The sequence below is a fragment of the Pinus tabuliformis genome, chromosome X, assembly GCF_031772625.1.
Source record: "Pinus tabuliformis cultivar Carrire ecotype Pingquan chromosome X, CPIR1, whole genome shotgun sequence".
NCBI lineage: Eukaryota > Viridiplantae > Streptophyta > Pinopsida > Pinales > Pinaceae > Pinus > Pinus tabuliformis.
In genome coordinates this window covers 361,649,253-361,672,489 of record NC_142308.1, presented here as the reverse complement: position 1 = coordinate 361,672,489, position 23,237 = coordinate 361,649,253, and the positions used below count along the sequence as shown (strand labels likewise).

Below are 23,237 nucleotides of genomic sequence, written 5' to 3'. Positions count from 1 at the left end.
GTAAAAGATGCTGACTAGGATTAGGAAGAATGGTCCTATAGGCCCAAGTCAATTGAGTAGGTACCTTTCAGCAAAAGGCTCAAACTCTCCAAACAAGTTGAGTGAGCACATCTAGCATCAGGCCTAAAGTGAGGCCTTTGGATTTTCACCATGGATCAGAGAGATTGACCAAGATGATGGTCAACCAGGACTAGTCTATATGACATGGGTCAGAGGTACCAACCAAAATGATGGGGACTAGTTGATGCTAATAACCATGTGTCAGAGATATCAACCAGAATTATGGTCAGAGAAACTGACAAGAATCATGGTGACTAGTTGATGTTGTTGATCTACCACGGTTCATAGTTGTTAACCAAGATCATGGTAACTGGATGAAGTTAATGTTGATAACGAATTGTTAAAACCTTTTCTTAGAGAAATTTGTCAACAAGAGAATATTTGGATAGTCTTTATGAATACCTCCCTACCTAAGAGGAAGTGTTGAATTTTGTAGTTATGGTTGGCCTTTATAATTAATATTTTATCCATTGTAAAATATATAATGAAAAATGTAAGACATGTTCTTCATGTCATTGTCATAAGAATAATATTGCACATGTTTTTCATGTCAGTTTAAAAAGACAAAATTTCGATTTTCGAATTTTGAATTTTTGGCTCCAAAGTTGCCAAGTCGGCCCCAAGCAAAGAGACACCCATTCGACCAGCCAAAACACTATATCTACTCCACTCATCCTCCTCCACGAGGCACAATTTGATCTCACACAAGAAAAGATATCTTCTGGTCATCCACGCAAAGCAAAAGAAGACGAAGGACGAAGACATCGCAAGCATCTTTCTATCCCTTTTTGACTTCACACGTGGTTCTCCCTCCTCCTGCAACTTTGCACGTGTGAACTTTCTGGGCAACAAGTCCAAACTTTCTAGGTAGCATATTCTAGGAAACAAGTCCAAAATTCTAGCCAGCTTATTCTAGGAAACAGGGCCGAGTTGTTGGGCAGTTTCTCGAAGGCTGGATTTCGGCCTAGGCAGATCAGGGAGGGTCAAGTTTGTTGGGCAGATTGGAGACATGACAAGAGGGTTGTTTGACAAGGTTTGAACATCGTATTGCTGGTCAGTTTGACCATCATATTTGACTAGAAGAATTAGGTGTATCTCTTGTTGAACTAAACAATTTCTCTAAGGAAAAGGTTTTGGGTTTTTCCCCCAAGTGGTTTTTCCCAGGGTAAATCTTGTGTTGTCTCTGTTCAATGTGATCTCTATTGTCCTACTTCTTTTATGGTTGAATTTCTGAAGTGTAATTGCTTAATGATAAACTAAAAGTGCTAGGAGAACATCTACATCATTAGAAGTAATTATCAATGTTCAAAACTTTGTGCTTGTATCTATTGCACTTGAAAAATGAAAACCATTAACCAGCGATGTCCAAGCCCTTAATCTTTGCTTCCTATCCAACCTCTCTCGCAACCAAGTGCAGCCTCCCTAAGGCCCTTTAACTACGACATATTACAAGTTTTCCTCGACCTCTTCCTGTGACCTGTTACAAGCCTTCGTCAACCTCTTCTTGTGGCCTATTACATGCCTTCCTCAGCCTCTTCCTATTGTCGTAATCCACTACTGTAAGCAGCCTTTCCTTGTTGTGGATCTCAACCAAAACTCGATCTTCTCACAGCCTTTTTGCCACCAAAAACTCCAGAATCTTGCACCTTCTCCAACACAGGAATGCAGTTGAGTTTAGGTCACAGACCAACCCTAAAATTGAAATTAAGATTTCACAAATGTGCTCTTCTGAATGTGTGAGTGAATGTTGAAATTAAGAGATTGAATGTCCTTTTATACTATTCTTGTGGTGCTTGTTACCCACCACCATTGGGTGACCCCTATAAGAGAAATTTTCTCCATGATTTGTCTTTAGCCGGCAACCAGCAGTCCTTTGCAGCCACTAGATAGCTCAATGTGCCACCATTCTCCACCACCTAAGCTAGCCATTATATGCCCTCGCCCATTTGTTATGATCATATGTTTGAAGGTGGGCCTCCGAAGGTATGACTTACCATTATGTAATTGGGTGTTTATGCTTGTTTTTCCTGGACACCTCTAGACGTGGATTAGTGGGGGGATTCGATGGAAAGAATGGGCTTGGATTGTACTCTTGTCCCCTTGTCCCAACTTGGTGGTTGTTCTTGTATCCTAGCCCCATGGGATCTCCTCTATTGGCTACTAGCTTTAGGAGTGGCATTACATGGGAAACCTTGATTTTGGTTGTGTGGTCCCGCTTTCCAACACCATACCCCTCACTCCCCTCTGCTCATTACAACCCCTTTTCACACTTTTCCCGTCTGGGTTAACATTTGTCCATTGGGTCCACAATGAGTTAGCCTCCCCCTCCCCCTGTCCACACTTTGGGTCGAGCCTGGAACGATGCCCTGGAGGTTGGTGTAGCTAAAAATAAAGTTAAAAGCATAATTTGGCCACTTATAACAAGAAATATACCACAAAATGCAAAAGATGGTCAGCACATGAAACTTTAGCACGTGGGCAAAAGCCAAACAAGAGCTCTACCCATTATTATTATGGCCATCACTCTAGTTCCTAGGGCTCCTCTGAGTGACCCCTTACATCATCAAGGAACCCAAGATTGTCCCAACACCTAGTGGGCGATAAACAGCCCAACCTTAAGGGGGTAATCATTGCTTTATCATACACATCATGCTCTCACCCCCAGAACCCCGAGCAGTTAAAAGAAAGAAAAAACAATAAATGGCAAAGCCATATGAAGAAGGGTGGAAAAACAAAGGCTGAGGTAACTCATGTACCATGATTGCTCCCTCCTACATCCATACACCCAATGTGTGGGCTTCCCTCATTATTGTTACCCTTGAACCATGGCATGTGGCTTGGGGCCTTCCCTGTGCCCCTCTTCGTTCCACCATCATTTCACATGACACCTTCCATTTGACAGATGTACCATGGACCTATTACTCCCTTGGTGGTTGAAACTGTTGAGAAATCTAGGGACAGCTAATAAGGTGATTTCTCTTACTTTGATAACTACTTGTGATGTATTTTTACTTGACTTGATTATTATTAGTGTTCTTTATCATCAAATAGCTACCAAACAATAAAATCAATGAGACAATAGGACACAAGATGTAGGCGATAAGCCAGGGCCAAAACCTCTCCAACTGAGAGGAAAACCCACGAGAATTCTTTTCTTCTTATAGAACTTCAACTGACGAATTCCAAGACATATGACCCTTGACCAAGACCCTCCAAGACCAAGTCAAACCTTGCTTCCAGCAACTTCTACAATTTCGACTTACTTAGCAGATTCTTCTGGAACTTCGACCTGCCTAGCAAATTTTTCTGGAACTTCAACTTTCCTAGCAAATTCTTCTGCAACTTAAACCTACCCAGCAAATTCTTCTACAACTTCGACCTACCTAGCAAATTCTTTTGTCTAGCAAATTCTTCTGCCCATCAAGTTCTTTTGCCCAGAAAATTCTTCTGCCCATCAAGTTCTTTTGCCCAGAAAATTCTTCTGCCCAAAAAATATAGAAACCCTAACACGAGAGAGAGAGAGGCCCAAACACTTCGATCTAGTTCTTCTTTTTCATCCTTTTCCAGCTTCCATCTTGAGAAGATCGAACTTGCTTGAATAATTCTCCAAATGAGGTCGAGTTCCTACTTATTTATAGGCATGTGAGGGATACAAATTGCTATCATTAGGCCAACTTGTCCCTCATGTAGGCCGACTTAATCTTTGCATCATGACAAGGTCTTGGAGGGTCTTTTGACTCTACTTTGACTCAAATAAATTATTTTTACAATATGTAACATGCCCAAATGGGTCTTCAATACATGACAATGACTCAATTGACTTGTAGACTAAATAAAAAGCCCTAGAAGAACTCAATGGGTGCTTGACCTAAAAATAAATTTCTCTTGAGCATGAAACCCATGCCTCAAGAACAACAATAATAAATTTATTTTTCTCTTTTTCATTAAAGACATAAAATCATGATTGCATATGTCATTATGAAGACCAAACCTAGTTACATATTTCAACACTCCCTCTTAACTAGGGAGGTATTCATAATCCATGCAAGGTACTTGGACATTCTCAATTTGAAGAATTCTCATAAGAAGAGCCAGATTGGTAACCCATCTGTGTAGCATCATATCATCCAACATTGTCACATAGCAAGGCTTTGACTAATAGCTCTATCTCTCCACAAGATCAAAGCACAATGCTAGCGAGACCAATGATTTATAGACACCTTCATCATTGTCTCTCAAGGAACATACCCCACCCGGGTGTTCACAAGGTATGTCCTTCCAAGACTATTCTTATCTTGGATTCCCAGTCCTCAAAGAATATCGGTCCTCTACGACTACTCTTATCTTGGATGCCCTATTACATCCTCAAAGAGTATCGAATGCTAGATGCTTACCCAATCCTCCATTCTTTCTTTCCAAAGTGAAGACAAGAATGATGTGTCTATCTCTCCCTCTCAACTAGGGAGGATATACTCATTCCTATAAAGGAATGCACCGATTCTTGTAAAAGGAATGTACCCAATCTCCCTCTTAACTAGGGACTTGCTTCCAACAACAACTTTCTTCTTTAGTGGAGATCATGGGACTTTTAGTTGCTTGTTGAGCTCCTCCTTTCGATGTCATGAATTTTATCTTCATTATTATGGAGCCTTCATCTTGTAGGGCATCGGCCATCCATCACTTTCCTCAAGTCAGTCATGTCATCCTTCCCCTTATCAGAAAGTGATTTTCTAGTCCATATCTAGCTTTCCTTTATTCAACTACCTCTTCCACATCATGTTTCCTTTAGGATTTTCCATCCCACCACATGAGTGCTAGTTATAGGTGACATCCACGACTCTTTTGTCGGTAGCCCTGCATTAACCCATCCAGATGTTATTCAAAAACAAAAATGAACATCAAATCAAAATTACCTTTTGTGATGGCCTTTCATCATGACATTTGCTGCTAGAGACATCAACATCCTGCATATTCATAAACACATCTCCAAGACTTTCCATTTCAAGGGTCTTCTTCCTTTTCAAACTTTATCAAGGTCTTCATACCTTTCCCATCGAGATGTCACATCAGATTCATTGGATGTTGATTCCTAATCTCTTCTTTCTTTCTTCACATATTGCTCCTCAGGAACATCCATCTGTAATTCCTTCGTCTTTGTCAACCACCTCATATTCCATATGAGGACATATTATGTTGATTTCATCTTGTCAATATGTGAACCATGCCTTCATGCATCTTTCCAATGAAAGAGATCCATTTTCTTGATCATGCTCATGAGATAGAGCATTCATCCATGTTATTTGCAACTATATGATGACATCACTCAAAATACATGCATACATGCCTCGTTTCTTCTTTTTGGTCATCTAGACTTCCTTCGACAGCGTCTTTGATTGAAAGTACTTCAACCATCTTGACCTGTTGTACTCCTTTGTCATCATACCATCATCCCATGAATCCCATACAAGATGGAATTCTCAACGAGACACTTGCTTCTTTCAAGAGAGGTGAACCTTCCAATGAAGATTCCAATAGAGGATCTTGATTATCCTCATCCTACAAATGCTCCTTCCTAATGATGATGATACATGATGAGTTCTTTCTATGCTAGATGACTTTTCTTTTCCCATAAGTACTACTTATGCTTTCAATGAGGTTACCAAGAGCTACTTCCTTTCTATGATGACTGCTACAATCATGTAGACTTCTACATTAGCTATCCTTTCAAGATTTTCTAATGAGCTCTTGTTTTAACAGTATGCTTCTAATATGATGCCCTCTTCTACTAAGATGTATTTAGTCTTAATGCTTCTCATCTTAACTGCCATGGTAGAGGCATTTTCACCTCCTACTTCTTGCTATGCATTGGAGGAACCCTAATAGTGAAGATCTATCCCTTTGGATTTCTTCTCATCAGGTTCTTCCACATCTTTGGTGATATGAGCTTTATTTCTTTCTTTCCTTTTGTTTTCCTTCTTGAATTTCAAACAATCTTTCTTGTGATGCCCATATTCTTGATAGCCATAGCATTGGATCTTCGACATATCCTTCTTCTTTCTCTAAGGACCAATTTTTTCAAACCTTCCCTTTTCTTTTAGACATGGCAACAAATGCTTGAACTTATTCACCTAGTCCCATGTCGCTTTTGCTTTTAACCTGGTTTACTACAATTTTACACAATGAACAGAGTTCACTGAATGAGGTGACTTCCTTCTTTCCAAAAAAGCTTGATACGAAGTTGTCCCATCCATCAAGTAGTGTATTTAGTACCACGATGGTCATTTATCATGATTTCCCCCAACTCTTGCAATTGGTCTCATATTTCTGACACCCTCATGAAGTATGAGGCTATTCCTTCTTCCATCGATATTATCATCTTGTAGAGCTTGGTTCTCAATGATATCACTTCTCCTACAGTACTTACAGAGAATAATTCCACTAGTTTATCATAGATGTCTTTTGACTTTTCTAATTTTCCTACCTAAGGATTATTTTAGCCCTTTTCCATGTATTCAGCTAGAGCTTGAGATTCTCCTTTGGAGGTTTAGTGATAGAACCCTTAACATGTTCAACGACTTCATTTTCTATGAGGATCAAATCATTCCTCTTCTTACATGCAAGAAAGTTTGATGACCCAACCAATTTGTAGCTCTCCTTGCAAAATGAAGTTATTTTGATAGATTCAAATATAGATATAAAGATACTTACTTGTCAAGTGAAGATGCTCCTTGATGTCAATATCTTCAACTTGATGCCTTCTTGATTTTGATGATGATAGAAGATGTCTTCTTGATGAAGATGTCTTCCTTCAAAGTGATCCTTCAACAAGAGGGATATCACCTTGATTCCTTGATGATGATGATTACGCTTCTTCCTGCTTCTCTAGAATGTAGAGACTTTTAGATGCTTCAATGTGCAATTCTTCGATGGATGAGCTAGGGTTTTGAGGTCTTCTTAGTTCCTTCTAGTCACACTTATCAAACATAAAACTTCATATTTCGACCCTTCTTCAAATTTTTGGCTTGTTGTTGTAGGATTGCAATTTCGGCTTCTTCTGCAAAAACCCTAGTTCATACTTGTGACTAGAAGATGAATGATTTGTCTACTTTCTCCTTCGCTTGAGATGGAATCTTCTTCTTATTAATTCGGCTTGCAAGGGAGACTTCTTTTGCCCCAAAACTTTGGCTCTCTCGAAGTAACTTAGACTTCAGAATTTTTTGTTGCAAGATGATGCCCTAATCTTCGCACATGTGGAGGAATATAGCCCAAAAACAAATGTAAGATGCTTCACTTCTCCTTCTTGTTTCTTCATTAGGTATTAGGCTTCTTTTTCTTTCTTAATCGAACTTCTTGATGCTTCTTAGATGCTTTTCTAGTGCTTCAGCCCCTGAGTGTCATTATTTATGTTGTCCTTCCTTGTCTTGTCACCTTAGCTCTGAAACCATGTTGAGAAATCTAGGGGCAGCTAGATTAGGTGATTTATCTTACTTTGGTAACTGCTTGTGATGTATTTTTACTTAACTTGATAAGCTTCTTCTTACAATTCATTATTATTAGTGTTCTCTATCATCAAACAACTACCAAACAATAAAATCAATGAGACAATAGGGCACAAGATGTAGGCGATCATCCAAGGACAAAACCTCTCCAACTGAGAGGAAAACCCACAAGAATTCTTCTCTTCTTATAGAACTTCAATTGACGAATTTTAAGCCCTATGACCCTTGACCAAGACCCTCTAAGACCAAGTTAAACCTTACTTCCAGCAACTTCTGCAATTTCGACTTACCTAGCAATTCTTCTAGAACTTTGACCTGCCCAACAAATTCTTTTGCAACTTCGACCTACCCAACAAATTTTTTTGCAACTTCGACCTACCCAACAAATTCTTCTGCAACTTCGACCTACCTAGCAAATTCTTTTGTCCAGCAAATTCTTCTGCCCAGCAAAATTCTTTTGCCTAGCAAATTCTTCTGCCTAGCAAATATAGAAACCCTAACACGCGAGAGAGAGAAGCCCAAACACTTCGATCTAGTTCTTCTCCTTCTTACTTGTCCTTTCCCAACTTCTATCTTGAGAAGTTCGAACTTGCTTGAATGATTCTCCAAATGAGGTCGAGTTCTTTCTTATTTATACACTTGTGAGGGGTACGAATTGCTATCTTTAGGTCGACCTGTCCCTTCATGTAGGTCGACTTGATCTTTGCATCATGATGAGGTCTTGGAGGGTCTTTTGACTTTATTTTGACTCAAATAAATTCTTTTTACAATATGTAAGATGCTCAAATGGATCTTCAATACATGACAATGACTCAATTGACTTGTAGACTAAATAACAAGCCCTTGTAGCACTCAATGGGTGCTTGACCTAAAAATAAATTTCTCTTGATCATGAAACTCGTGCCTCAAGAACAACAATAATAAATTTATTTTTCTTTTTTTCATTATAATACATAAAATCATGATTACATATGTCATTATGCAGACCGAACCTAGTTACATATTTCAACAGAAACCACATAATAGGGTCCTTTTGCTAACCTTTCTTGCTAAGCTTGGTGACACTTGTACACTCTAAAGCCCATTTGGAAGGGCAAGCTACTATGAAGTGTCCACTTTTTCTCCTAATTAGCAAGTTTATTTACTCAATTACAGTAATGGATTGTTGTACTAGAAGGTGAGGAGACGCATTGGAGCTTATACAGGATGGACTTGGTCTCCCTATACGAGGTCTAAGGCCTCCAAAGGGTCGTAATGGCACTTGTAGGGTGAGCATTGAGAGCCATGGGCCTCCACCACAGCAGAGCATTGATTGCCACACCATGGGCTTCTTCAACACCACATAATGCATGTTCCTGCCCCAGCCTTATAGAGATGATGATGCACTTGAACCACGTTGCCCAGCCAACCACACATTTGCACCTAACACTTGGCAGTTGATCCAGGGCCCAGATGAGGTTTTGTCTCAACCGAAGAGACATGGGAGGGCTTATTTATCTTCTAGCACACACTAATGGAGCATCGACTTGTCATTGAGCCGCTAGAGATCCATGAGACCATTGAGAATGTCGCACACCACTTGGGAGCACCACAGGATGTTTTGCTTGGAAATCAAGGCACCAACCCCTTGATCATCATTTTGGGAGCATTCCTCTTCATCACGACACATTGAGGACTCATTTTGGCTTTCCAACAACACTCTGCACCATTATTTTATCATTTCGGCCTCATTAAGAAGACTTCTTTTACACTTATTCAGCTATTTGGTGGGTTTGTCGCCAATAGAGTTGTTATTTGGACATTAAAATATGTTTAGGGGCTTAATTAGGCTAATTAGACCAAATCGAACTTGTGGAGGCTCATATAAATAGAAGGATACCCTCATTTATAACTCATCATCGCTTGGATTTGGGATATCTTTTTCTAAAGAATTTGAACCTGCAAATGAGGAATGATTTGGATGAATAAATGCATTTTGATGTGTGGAAGAATTTCTCTCTCTTGGAGCTTCTTGTTGACAAAATTTTGGATGGATAAACTCTCCCTTGTCTTGTAGTGCAATGTAATGCTATATTTCTATTTTAAATTGATGTCTAATTGTTAATTTTTTATAACAATGGTATGTTCTATGCTTAGAGCAATTTTACTTCAATTTCTTTATTAGCCCAATATCAATTCCAGTTTAGCAATCACATCATCATGATAGTAAAATGTAGATAGAACATAAACAATAACAGTAGAAGACAATCCAAGACAAGAGGACAAAAGATATGGCACCAGCCAAGAACAAACCCCAATGTGGGGAAACCCTTGATCAATTCTTCTTATAAATCTTCAAAATTTCAGCAAAGAGAGAGTACAATATACAATTTTCACTTGCCCAATCAAAGTGAAATCTGATCAGTCAAACAGTAGTGATGGCAATCCCTAACTAGAAAGCCAACGTTGGTCAACAAGGCAGAAATCTTCCTCCAATTCAGCTTGGTTAAACCCAAACAACTCGGCCTCCAACAACAAGTCAAATCAGCCCAAAAACAGTCCGAAAAAATCCAGTCAAAACTGGTCAACAAAAGTCAACGCTGCAGCGAACCCTAGCACAGTCAACGTTGGTCAAACAGAGGTCAAACAACCTCGGATTTCATGCCCAAGACTGTGGCTTGCCCAAGCATAAATACCCCACACAAAATTGCAGTCAAAGATGGTCAACACCAGTCAACGCTGGTCAAAACAGCGTTCTACAATTTTCGGTCAACTCTGGTCAACACAGGGACAGCAAAAGCACAGTCACTTCTTCGCACATGTAGAGAGAGAGAACCTTCAAAAATCCGTACCCAATCAAGAGAGATGTGTGAGTGAATGAAGTGTCCAAATGAGGAGGAGGGACCTTGTATTTATATGCAAACGTTGAGGATGAATAGATGTCACTGCTGGGCTTCTGGGCCTACACGAGTTTGCTAGCTGACCTTGACAATTTGTCCATAGTCAAAATAAATTCATAATTCCATTTGTACATGTCAGAAGGGGATGATCTTTAGATCAATCCTACACGTCTCGGAGAGAGGAATCCAATAAAAATATCAGCTGCCTCATATGAGTTGTCCAAGGTGAAGTTTGGCCCTAGTTTCCAAAATTAACACTCCCTCTCAACTAGGAAGAACTTCACCTGCCAAACTGTCAGACAATCTGTAACATCCCTTTTTCTGCTATGCTCTGCTGAACGATGAAGAAAGAAGAAATGATCGAGAATGTATCATACCATTCTCCATTGACCCGAAGTCAGTCTCCAATAATAGAGTGTGTTTCATACCACTCTTAACCGATCTGAAGTCAGTTTCCATTGATCCCATATCAATATCAACATCCTAGCATAGGGAGTACGGTAGTACACAATGCGTCCATCGATAGTACTATGGTCCCTATCCTCATTTCCCTACTCATTAACTAGATGAGAGGTACTTCCCATGAGTCCTGCACTGCATGGGTAGGATGTGCCGGTAGGAGAAGGTGAACCACTCATCCTGCTCATATGCCATAGGAGAAGGTGAACCACTCAACTTATGCATATGTCATCATGGGATATCACAGGGAAGGTGAACCGCTCACCCTGTAAACCGCGCACCACTCAGAGAAGGTGAACCACTCACCCTATGGTCGCTCATCACTCCAAGAAGTACCCCAAGCACCTCGAAGCTCCTAGAGCTCAAGATCTATCTCATACGGGACCCTCATAAGAGGGTCTCTCCACGACTCCAAGTCGTTCACAGAAGGTTAAGAATTTGACCTTCCCCAAGGGCTTCGTAAGAATATCGGCGACTTGATCATCAGTCCCAATGTGTTGGAGCCTTATTGCTCCCCATTGTAACATATCTCAGATAAAGTGGTACCTGATATCAATATGCTTGGAGCAGTCATGAAACACGTGATTCTCAGAAAGACGAATCCCACTATGGTTGTTGCAGAGGATCACAGTGGTATCCAGCACATGTCCAAACAGCTCACTAAAGAGCTATCTCAACCAAACAGCTTCACAGGAGGCCAAACTAGTAGCAATATATTCAGCCTCAACGGTGCTTAAGGAAACCGACTTCTGCTTCCTGCTCATCCAGGATATCGACGCAGAACCTAGAGAGAAGCAACATCGAGATGTGCTTTTACAATCCACCACACTGCCAGCCCAGTCTGCATCAGAGTAGCCATGGAGCCTCACATTCCTAATAGTGTATCTCAGTCCATAAGTGATTGTGCCCCGAAGATATCTCAAGAGATTCTTGGCAGCAATCCAATGTATGTGATGAGCCTCGACCATAAACTAACTCAATGCATTCACTGCAAGACATATGTCCGGACGAGAGTTCACCAAGAACATCAGAGCCCCGACGAGTTGACGATACTCAAAAGGATTTCCCAAATTGGGCCCAGCAGCGCTTTCGCATAACTTCTTGAAGTTAAGTTCCATCGGAGTAGTCAGGGATTTGCAGTCCACCATCCCAAATCTTTCAAGTATCTTCACAGTATATTTTCCTTGAGAAAGGAAAATCTCACCTGGCTTTTGCTAGACCTCCAACTCCTTCATCTCGAATTCGGAATCCAAATCCCTCTTACATTGATGAATAAGAGGGTTTGCACCTGTGAGAAAGAGATCGTCCACATAAAGTATCAAGATGAGAGGTCTATCATTCTCACACTTAAAGTAAATGTTTGGATCAACTTCACTTCTCATAAATCCCAACTTCATTAGATAGCTATCGATCCTCTCATACCAAGCCTGGGGTGCCTGCTTCAACCCATAAAGGGATTTCTTCAACCTGCATACATGTGTTTGACGATCTTGAACTTCGAACCCCTCAGGTTGTTCTACATAGACTTCCTCCTTAAGTGAACCATGCAAGAAGGCAGTCTTGACATCCATCTGGTGTAGATTCCATCCTTGCGAGGCAACAAGGGCAATGATCGAACGGATGGTGGCATAGCAGACAACTAGTGCAAATATCTCATCATAATCTACACCTTCCTTTTGAGAGAAGCCTCAAGCAACAAATCTGGCCTTGAACTTTTCAGCACTTCCATCAGTGCCATGCTTGATCTTGTAGAGCCATCTCGAGGTGACAAAGGATTTGTCCTTGGGTTTAGGAACCACATCCCAAACATCATTCTTCATAATCAACTCATACTCTTCATTCATAGCATCCTTCCGAACTTGCTACTTCACAGCTTCTTTGAACATGCTAGGCCCAGATTGAACAATGGTGCTCATTGCAGTTAAGTACCCTTGGTACCTATTCGGCTTCTTGCTTTTATGAAATGCCCCTGTAGGTGCAACATGTTTGTCGACATCTTCAAGAGTCTCCCAAACCCATGAGGGTCTCTTTTTTGAGGAGGGCTCATGAGAGGGTGGATCAATGGGATCCATTGGTCCTTAAGCATTGAGCATCGGCTCATCTTGCGATTCTCCTTGCTTTCTTGAATATGCTTCTTTGTCCTTCCTTGGAAGATGAAGGTTACTAATCTTCCCAAGGGCAGCATCCTCATCGAAGGTGAGATCATGACTTAATTCCACTTCTCTTTGACCAGGCACATAGATTCTATATGCTTTAGAAGCTTCACTGTAGCCCACAAATGCTCCTTTCTTCCCAAATGCATCCAATTTGCTTCTCTTTTCTTTCGGCACACGAAAATATATGGGACTACCAAAAATTTTAAAGTGAGAAACACAGGTTTCTTATCGGTGAAAACTTCTTCAGGAGTTTTGGAGACCAACGCTTGATGAGGGCATCTATTTTGAACATACACGGCGGTGTTTGCAGCTTCGTCCCATAAGAACTTCGAAAGGCTTTGATCATGAAGCATGGCACGAGTGGCTTCTACAATAGAATGGTTCTTCCTTTCAGCAACACCATTTTTCTCAGGAGTATATGCGGTAGTAGTCTCCCTCTTAATGCCAGCTTCTCTACAATAATTTTTGAACTCATTTGATTCATATTCGGTTCCATTATCGGTCCTCAATATTTTGATCTTCTTCCCAGTTTGATTTTCGACCAAAGCTTTGAAAGAACAGAACCATGAGAATACTTCGTCCTTCTTCTTCAAGAAATATATCCAAGTCTTGCAAGAGAAATCATCCATAAAGATAGCATAATATAAATATCCTCCTAATGAGTTCACGAGCATCGCACCAGATAGATCAGAATGAACCAATTGCAATATGTCAGTAGTCTTGCTATCACTTGAGGGGAATGGTCCCCTTGTATGCTTTCCTTCGGCACACCCTTGACAAACACCTTCATGTTCTACTTTAAATTTGGGCATACCTGTCACCATCTTCCTCACATTAGATAGAGCCTTATAATGTAGATAAGAAAACCTTCGGCGCCACAATTCGGATTGAAGTGATGTGTAGCAAGACATAGCTCCCAATGGGCTTCCTACAACTTGATATAGGCTATCAACCCTGAAGCCAAGTGTAAATGCATCTTTGAAATTTTTATTCCACACATGTACCTTTCCATCATGAATGCCACCTTCAATCCTTTGTCCTCCATCGCCGAGATAGATAGCAGGTTCTTCTTTAGATCTAGTACATATAGTACTTCTTGTAGATGAATGGTGTTACCTTGATTCAATTGAAGAGTGACATTCCCAACTCCCTTCACAGGATAGGTGGCATTGTCTCCAACGATGATTTCCAAATTTGTATCCTTTTCAATCAGATTTGAAAGAGCTTCCTTATACCCAGTGAAGTGCCTTGAAGCACCACTATAAATCAACCAATTTCCCAAAGTCTCCGGAGGAGATGCAATAGAAAGGACAGATATAAGATAGAATTATTTTTGCTTGTTATCAACAACATTAGATTCATCATACCTAGTGTTTCTTGATCTCTTGGTAGGGTGACCATTTCCTTGATGAGCAACAAGAGCATTCCTTTTTCCTTGGTTGTTGAATTTGCCATTCCTTTGGTTTGTTGCCCTTGAAATTGTTGTTGTTGTGGTTGTCATCATCATGAGGTGCATCCCTTCTATTAGGACAGTCCCTAGCATAGTGACCAAAGTTGTTGCAAATGAAGCATCTTCCCTTCCATTTTTGAAACCCGGCCTTGCTTGACATTGCTTCTTTGAACCTACATTGTTCTTCTTTTTGGCATGAGCGGAGAATGCAGTAGGATCATTCCTCTTTGAAGACATATCTAGTTCCATCATCCTTGTTTCTTCTTGAGAACATCTAGTCAACAATTCTTCAAAACCTGGAACCCTGTCGTTGTTAAGAATAGTAGTGTTGAACACATGCCATTCACGAGGGAGTCCTCCAAGGGCAATGAGAGTAAGCTCCCTATCAGCAATAGCTTCTCCAATCGAAAGAATATCATTTTTTATCTCAGTAATCCTCATGAAGTAGGATTGAATATCTTCATTTCTTCCCTTCTTTATATCCTTCAGCGTGTTCCTGAGGAAAAGAATTTGGTTTGCATTGCTAGATTTGAACATGCCAACTAACCTGTCATATATCTCCTTTGGTGTGTTCAAATCCGAGATGTAAGCAACTAAATGCTTATGAATAGAATCCCTGATGATCTTCTTGACTTTGACTTCACCCTTTGTGTACTTTGTCTTAGCAGCAACCGACGCATTTGAAGGAGGCTCCAAAATCTTTCCTTGAACATAATCCATAGCATCGTGCTCTTCTAATGTCAAATCGAGAGACATCTTCCATGCATGATAATCAGACTTATCATGAAGCTTATCATCAGACATGAAGTAGGATGTGGAGCCTATTGAATCTTGTCTTTGATTAGTGATTACTCCTCTTAGTGATTGCTCTTCTCACTCTTGTTTGGGCTTTGTCTTTACCTCAGCTCTGATACCATGTTAATTTTTTATAACAATGGTATGTTCTATGCTTAGAGAAATTTTACTTAAATTTCTTTAATAGCCCAATATCAATATCCAGTTTAGCAATCACATCATCATGATAGTAAAATTCCAAAAGAACAAAAACAATAAGAGTAGAAGACAATCCAAGACAAGAGGACACAAGATATGCACCAACTAGGGACAAACCCCAATGTAGGGAAACCCTTGATCAATTCTTCTTATAATTCTTCAAAAGTTCAGCAAAGAGAGAGTACAATATGCAATTTTCACTTGCCCAATCAAATGAAATCTGATCAGTCAAACAACAGTAATAGCAAGCCCTAACCAAAAAGTCAACGCTAGTCAACAAATTAGAATTCTTCCTCCAATTCATCTCAGTCAAACCCAGTCAACTTGGCCTCCAACAGCAAGTCAAATCAGCCCAAAAATAGTCTGAAAAAGTCCAGTGAAAATTGGTCAACAAAAGTCAACGTTCCAGCAAACCCTAGCACAGTCAACGTTGCAACAAATCTTAGCACAGTCAACGTTGGTCAAACAACCTTGGATTTCATGACCAAGACTGCGCCCTGCCCAAACAAAAATACCCCACACAAAACTGCAATCAAAGATGCTCAACGCTGGTCAATGTTGGTCAAAACAACCTTCTACAATTTTCGGTCAACTCTAGTCAACGCAGGGACAACAAAAGAACAGTCCCTTCTTCGCACATGTGGAGAGAGAAGATTCAGAAATCGTACCCAATCAAGAGAGATGTGTGAGTGAATGAAGTGTCCAAATGAGGAGGAGGCACCTTATATTTATATGCAAACGTTGAGGATGAATAGACGTGATTGTTGGGCTTCTGAGCCTCCATGAGTTTGCTCACTGACCTTGACAATTTGTCCATAATCAAAATAAATTCATAATTCCATTTGTAAATGTTAGAATGGGATGATCTTTAGATCAATCCTACACCTCTCGGAAAGAGGAATCCAATAAAAGTATCAGATGCCTCATACGAACTGTCCAAGGTGAAGTTTGGCCCAAGTTGCCAAAATTAAAACTAATGCATGGAATTATTTTCTTGTGGTGAAATAATGTGCCCTAATTAATGTGAATTAGTGGGATCATTGAAACTATTGGAGATTTTTGTGTGTTACTCATTAGACAAAGAATGAACTAGAGGATTATTTGCATATGCATCCTCTAAACTTCATAACAATTGCCATCGAAGTATAAAAGTCCAAAGTTACCATGTAGTTGCATCCAAGAGAGTGAAGTTGCTTCTTTAGGCCTCCTTGAAGAGCGAAGTTCCCAAATCTTGACCATTTTGACTCCAATCTTCCCAATAGACTCCAATCTTCCCAATAGCTAGGCACTGTTCCTAGATCCTTGATGATCAATCCTAAACCATTTGTTTTCTTCCTTCTTCTAAATTTTTGCCCTAACCCTAGACGGCTAGCTAGGGCCTTGTGCAAATTGCATTAGAGGGATGGCATTGAAAAATTAATTAGATAGATTACTGTGTTGTTATCTTCTATAGTGTCCCTCAAATTTTGAGCCAATTCCCATGGCTAGTTTGAGAGAAAACTCAAACCCTAACTCAAACTTTGAAGTTGCTCTTGAATGTTTTGGGTTAGTGGCCTTTCAAGGTCATTTGTCCATCAAAATTCAAAATAAATTCATCTCTTGATCTTCTTCTTCACTACTCCGACCCATTGTACTCTCTGGAGGATCTCCTCCCACGATTGACCAAAAAACCTAGGTCTCATGTCGTCCCACTCTAGGCTTCTGAAGCAAACAAAGTTCCTTCTACAGATTAATTACTCCAGAAGACTTGGAATATAAAGATATCCATGAGGATACAAATATTATATATTAAATGTTTGCATAAGAATGATGTTACAATGAGAGTGAGAGGCTTGCTTATATACCAAGCAAGTGTCTTTTCATGGAGAGTCATGTCTCATTTAGACATGACTCTTCAACCTAATTACTAATTAACTAATCATTACTTATGAGTATTATCATTTACATTATTTTACATTATTTCCTATATATTTATTCATAACATTGCCTTCCTCCTCAAAAAGCTTTGTCCTCAAAGCTTGTTAATGAAAAAGGCTTGATCTCTTTTTCAGCTTCGAATGTCTTTCTGTCTCGAAACTGTCATCTTTGTCGATACATGTTGATATGATCTTCTAAGTGACAAACAAAATTGTCGCACTGAGAAGGGATCAGACCATCCTAGATTAATCCTCTGTGGAATATTCTGATCACTGGTATTTTGTAGCGAATTGTCATCGTAGGACTGGATTGAGGTTATTTCAATATTCTTCGGAACATCAACTTGTTGTTTCTATTCTGAATGGTACATATACGTAGCTTGATTGAGTTGTCTACTCTCATGATTCGGATGCCGATAGGGAACTTTTTTGGTTTGACATTCCCTTATTAAGTGTGTGGAAATTTTTTGATTTACTTCAGGGGACGATGTTGTTGAGTTGGTTACAAAACCTTCACTTGGGATGTTAATCATTTGAACTGCAACATCTAAGTGTGTCGTTTCTTCGACGGACTTGTCTTTTTGAATTGTCATATTCACTGGATCGGTATTTGTTCCCTTATCTTCAACTTGGATTGTTATGATTGGAGATTTCGATACTTCTTCTTGAGTGAATTGTTCTAACTTGTCTTTTAATGCTTTCTTATAACCCTTAAGTTTCTTAATTTGAGTGAGTAGACTTTGATTATGGTTTCGCAGACGTAAAAGTTCTTTGATTTCTGATTTATCAACCTTATTTTCAGTGTCTTGACTTTTAAGCTTTTCACCTTCTAGATCTCTGATTTGTTTTAATAAATTTTATTAAGGTTCTTTAAATGCGAGGTTTTCTCTTCTTGTTCTGATAAGTGCTTCTTGAGTTCTTTCTTTGTGACATTAGTCTTCTTCACTTGTGCCAGTAATTTTTCAACATGGTCCTTGAGACGAGAGATTTCTTCATCCTTTTCCATCACTTCTTTGTAATGCAGATCCACAAGATTTTTATGTTCGTGTTCTAACGCTTTCTTGTTTTGCTGAAGTTTGGCTATTTTGCCATTCTCTTGATCTTTTAGCTGCACTTTCTCAGTACACTAGATTACATTGTTTTGTGGGAGTGGTGATGGACGTTCAACTTGCAATTGGGATTCCCATTTCTTTCTCTCCTCATTAAAATCAACATGTTGTCGCTCAAGTATTGTCATTAATTGTTCTATATCTCTTGCGAATGATTTTTGTTCATTACTTAAAGATCCCATATTTTCTTTTTCTTTTTCTTCACTTCTTTTAACTTTGTCTGGAGTCTTTTTTATATTTTATTTAAATAACCCCTTTCCTTTATTTAAAACTTCCTTATATCTTTATTAGGTACTTGCTTTAGATTTTTTAATTGAATTCTTGATAATTCTTATTTCAAATAGAATTCTCTTTTTTTTAATTAAATAATTATTTATTTATTTAATATATAACTATATTAAAGTTAATATATAATATAGTTTATTAACTATATTAAAATTAATATATAATATAGTTCATATTAATAAATGAATTTTTTTATTTTTTTTACGGATGATAAAATACGATGATACCTCGTGACTCAAAACCCTCTTGGCGACGTTTCATACCCAGTCACCTTAGGAACTGATGTGACATTCTCCGTTGACCCTTTGAGTCGGATTTCTAACAGTGTCTGCATGGAGGTCACAGCTACGCCGGGAATTTGTTGCAACGAGGACAGATAGGTTGCAGCGAACACGACACGATGGTTAACAGATGATGAGCATGGGCGGAGGCTGGAACTAAGCAGCTGGAGCGAATGTGCCTGTGTGGAACGCAACAATGTTTGACTGGCCGAAATTGATGGAAAGAGGGCATGTTTGGTTGGTAGAAGCATGTGGAATAAACAGTTGGGTAATTCACTGCAGTGGCAGAACCGCCAGCGGGGGTGGTTTCTTACTCTCGGACAACAAAATTAGTCAACACGGTCGGATTGACTGCAACGGCGATGATTGACAAGGGATCCGACGGGGCGTGGAAAATGTGGCTAACAGGCATCGTCAACCTAAGCCCAAGTAAGTTTTTATCATTTGTATTTTTAATATATATTTAAATTTATTTTTTTATTTTTTCTAAACTGTTTTTTTTTTGTCAATTTTTTTCACTTTTTTTTCTGATTTTTTATTTTCCTTCTTTTTCTTATATATATATATATATATATATATAATTTTTTTCTATATTTTTTTTAACTTCTTTTCTTTTTTTGATATGTTATTTTTTTAAATGATATGGCCAAAGGCCTAACTACAGAATGGAGAAGCTCCTTCTTCGTAGCAAATGCTTGATTGACGACAACAAAGTTGTCAGGAGGTTGATGGCCAAAGGCCTGGTGATCAACCAACGTGGCTCCGATACCAAATGAAGTGAACAAAGTTCCTTCTACAGATTAATTACTCCAGAAGACTTGGAATATAAAGATATCCATGAGGATACAAATATTATATATTAAATGTGTGAATAAGAATGATGTTACAATGAGAGTGAGAGGCTTGCTTATATACCAAGCAGGTGTCTCTTCATGGAGAGTCATGTCTCATTTAGACATGACTCTTCAACCTAATTACTAATTAACTAATCATTATTTATGATTATTATCATTTACATTATTTTACATTATTTCCTATATATTTATTCATCACAGCTTCTCAAGAATAGCAAAAGTCTATTTAAAGGCATACAAGCATCATTCAAATCTTCTTGAGTGGCCCTAATCATCTTTGGAGCCTTGACCTTAGGTCTCCTTGTCAATATTGGATATCATAAACCCTAAGTCTAGGTCTCTTCATAGATCTTTCTTGGAGAGCATTTATGCTTCTCTTGAAGCATTGGGCCTTTATTTGAGACTCTCCTTTGAATTGGCCTTGGAAATCACATCATACCTAGTCATTGATCCAATCATTTATGGTGATTTCCTTCCTATTGGAACGGACTCCTTCGGTGAAAGTCCATAAAGAACAGGAAACACTGACAGAGGTGACAATGAGTCTTTGTCCCATTGCTGTCATTTGGTCTAGTAGTTGTCCCTTAAGTACCCCTCCTAGGACCCCTGCTAGATTGTGTGACAATAGTGCCCAAGGGACACATCTCCTTGCTGGGCCTAAGTAACTGGGGAATACCTCCCACAGCTACCCAAAAATCAACAAGAATGGACTTTGTATCTTTCTAATAACACAAATTCAATTCCATTCTTGCAAAGAAGAAAATTCAAGACTAGAGGATCTAATCCTTTCTATATAGTGACAAATCCTATTAAGATGCAATTTATAAAGAGACATCTAAATATCGAAACCCATATCCATAGATTAAGCTATGAAGATGATGCTGATGAAGATTATGAAGATTAGGATATTGCTTAAGATGGCATCTACTGGGTATAACTTGAATGTGCATCCCGAACCCTAATTTGTATGTCACGAATTTCATAGATTCTCTACAAGGCAATGATATACATTTAAATATGTAAAATTTGTGCAGCACTTCCTTTTATGGGTGCTTCCAGTAAATACATGCAAATGGCACCTTCCAACCTGAGGCATATATGTTTCTTACTAACCTGGAGTACCTATAAATGGCCACTTGAATACAAATGGCCCAAAAAGAGCTACTACAGCTGATACCACCACAATAGCCTCGCTGTAACGTTCTCCAAACTCATCAAGCCATCTCTGTAATTTTGGTTTGTTCAGTTGTGCTTCTTCAGTCAAATGCATAATCTTGGACAAGGTTGAATCCTTCCACGTCTTGGTCGCCTGGAACAGGAAATATCAAAACACTCACACTTCAGAGTGACTATGCAAAAATGTAGAGAATATATACTTGAGCAATAAAACAATTAACAGTAAATTAGAAATAGAGAAACTGATCAACAAATACATGCGGAGACAATAGATATGCCAATAGCATACACAAACTTGTTACTTTAATTCAGGATAATGGGTCTGCAGTCTGCACTCGAAGAATTGACCTTACAGCTGAAACATAAAACATGAAAAAACATCCATCAAAACTCTTGATTTTCAGAAACTAAAGTATGGAAGTGTTACCTCTCAAACTTTCACTTGAAGTGATAAAGCCTGGAACACGAGCAACCCTGGGAGTAATAAGAAGAGCTACCCACTGTAACCACAGTAGCTCCTTCACTCTCTTAGGCCAGCTCTCCTAAGGCACAAAGAGGAATCCCTAGAAATAACTAAGTAATTTATGATGTTTACTTCAATGGGATTTCAGACATAGTAATAAATCTGATTTATGTTAGTCTCTTGAAGTATACTTCAGATTTAGGAAAGCACAAAATAGACAAATAATTTTTTTATTTTTGAGGTGGTTGAAAGAGAGACTAGTGCCTAAACCAATCTAGGGCACATGGAATTAGATATCAATCTTAGCAAGCTGTTTTCTATTAGTGATTAAGGCAAAACGGAGCACTAATTTGCTGTTTTATAATGCAGAAAATTACTTGGAGTGCCCCTCCAAAGGTGCATCTCTTAAAATTTGCAACAAGAATGTGCCTTACAAAGAAACACAAAAGATGCAACTCTAATCAAGATGATGGGCACAAAATCAACATGTTCAGAAATAAAACAGCAAAGCAGAATAAGAGGGAAAGCCCACACCTAAGCCTTTCTACTGGAGCAGGATTACCCATTACAATTAGCCCTTCAAGCAGAATTGGCAAGAACATCAACATTCAGCAAATTGAAATGAAGACATCAGCCTCACCTCAACAAGAAAGAACCCTAGAATTTCCAAGCCCTCAGCAAATCTTCAACAATAGCTCTAGAGCCTTTTTCCTCAAACTTTCAACAACCACAAGAATATGAGCAAGCCTCTCTGATATAGAGGTTGAGCTCAGAACCCTCAAACCTAACACACCAATATCCAATTTCTCCTCTACCAAGGTATCTCCTCCACTGTTGAAATATGCAAAACCCTTCATGATTCGACATGGCTCCTCCTTGTAAAGTGCGCTTGTTACCCCATAAACTAACACATTAAAGTTGAAGTCAAAAAGAGCAATGTTAGTCTATGGGCAACTAAAGACACAGACCAATGTCATTGTTGAAATTCTATGGCATGTTCACTGTACAATTTTCTGATCTGATAATTACTTCCTAATGATCTTTCAAACAATATTTCTTATGCCACTGATATCATTCAATAATTACACAAAATCTGTTAGGGTCCAACCCTAACCCCTTTATTTATGTAATAAACCCAATAGGGTCGAGTCATAGTCATAGTTAGTTAAAGAGTCAATAAAGCCCGTATTAATAATTGTAAGTGGTTGACCCGCATTTAAGAAAGGGACCACAGTTAGTTGCAAATGGGCCATAATTAATAAATAAAACAGTTAACCCATGTTATGCAAAGGACCACTAGTTGTTAGGTTGTTGAAGGTCATTTAGCTATAAATAGTCGTAGTTAGAAGGGAAAGATCATCGAGTCTTATTTTGTAATCGAGCTCTGCTCTGCTGGAGGTTGCCCCCTCGAAGAGGCAAGTGAACATTGCTTTTATCTCTAAATAATAAAATACTTGCTGTTTTTCTCATTTATTCTGTGTTCTGGGTTGTATTTCTTCACATATTTGGTATTCTGGAATTTATTGCAGGTCAAGAGCATAAGAAAATCCCAACTGTAAATGCAGCAGAAACAATAAAGATCACAGAAAGACAGCCATGCACAGTAGACACAACATTTTTACCCTGGAAAACCCAATCTTGGGAGAAAAGTTAAAAC

The 23,237-nt window shown here is 39.0% G+C and overlaps 1 protein-coding gene across 1 annotated transcript in view; it reads right to left on the bottom strand.

Annotated features, from left to right (window-relative positions):
- Positions 1 to 23,237, bottom strand: part of LOC149140000 (putative cadmium/zinc-transporting ATPase HMA1, chloroplastic) — a 396,088-nt gene that overhangs the window by 258,030 nt on the left and 114,821 nt on the right. The window contains exon 5 of the mRNA XM_089450873.1: positions 21,055 to 21,250. Coding sequence (XP_089306999.1) covers positions 21,055 to 21,250 — 196 coding nt within the window. The remainder of the gene's footprint in view (positions 1 to 21,054; positions 21,251 to 23,237) is intronic.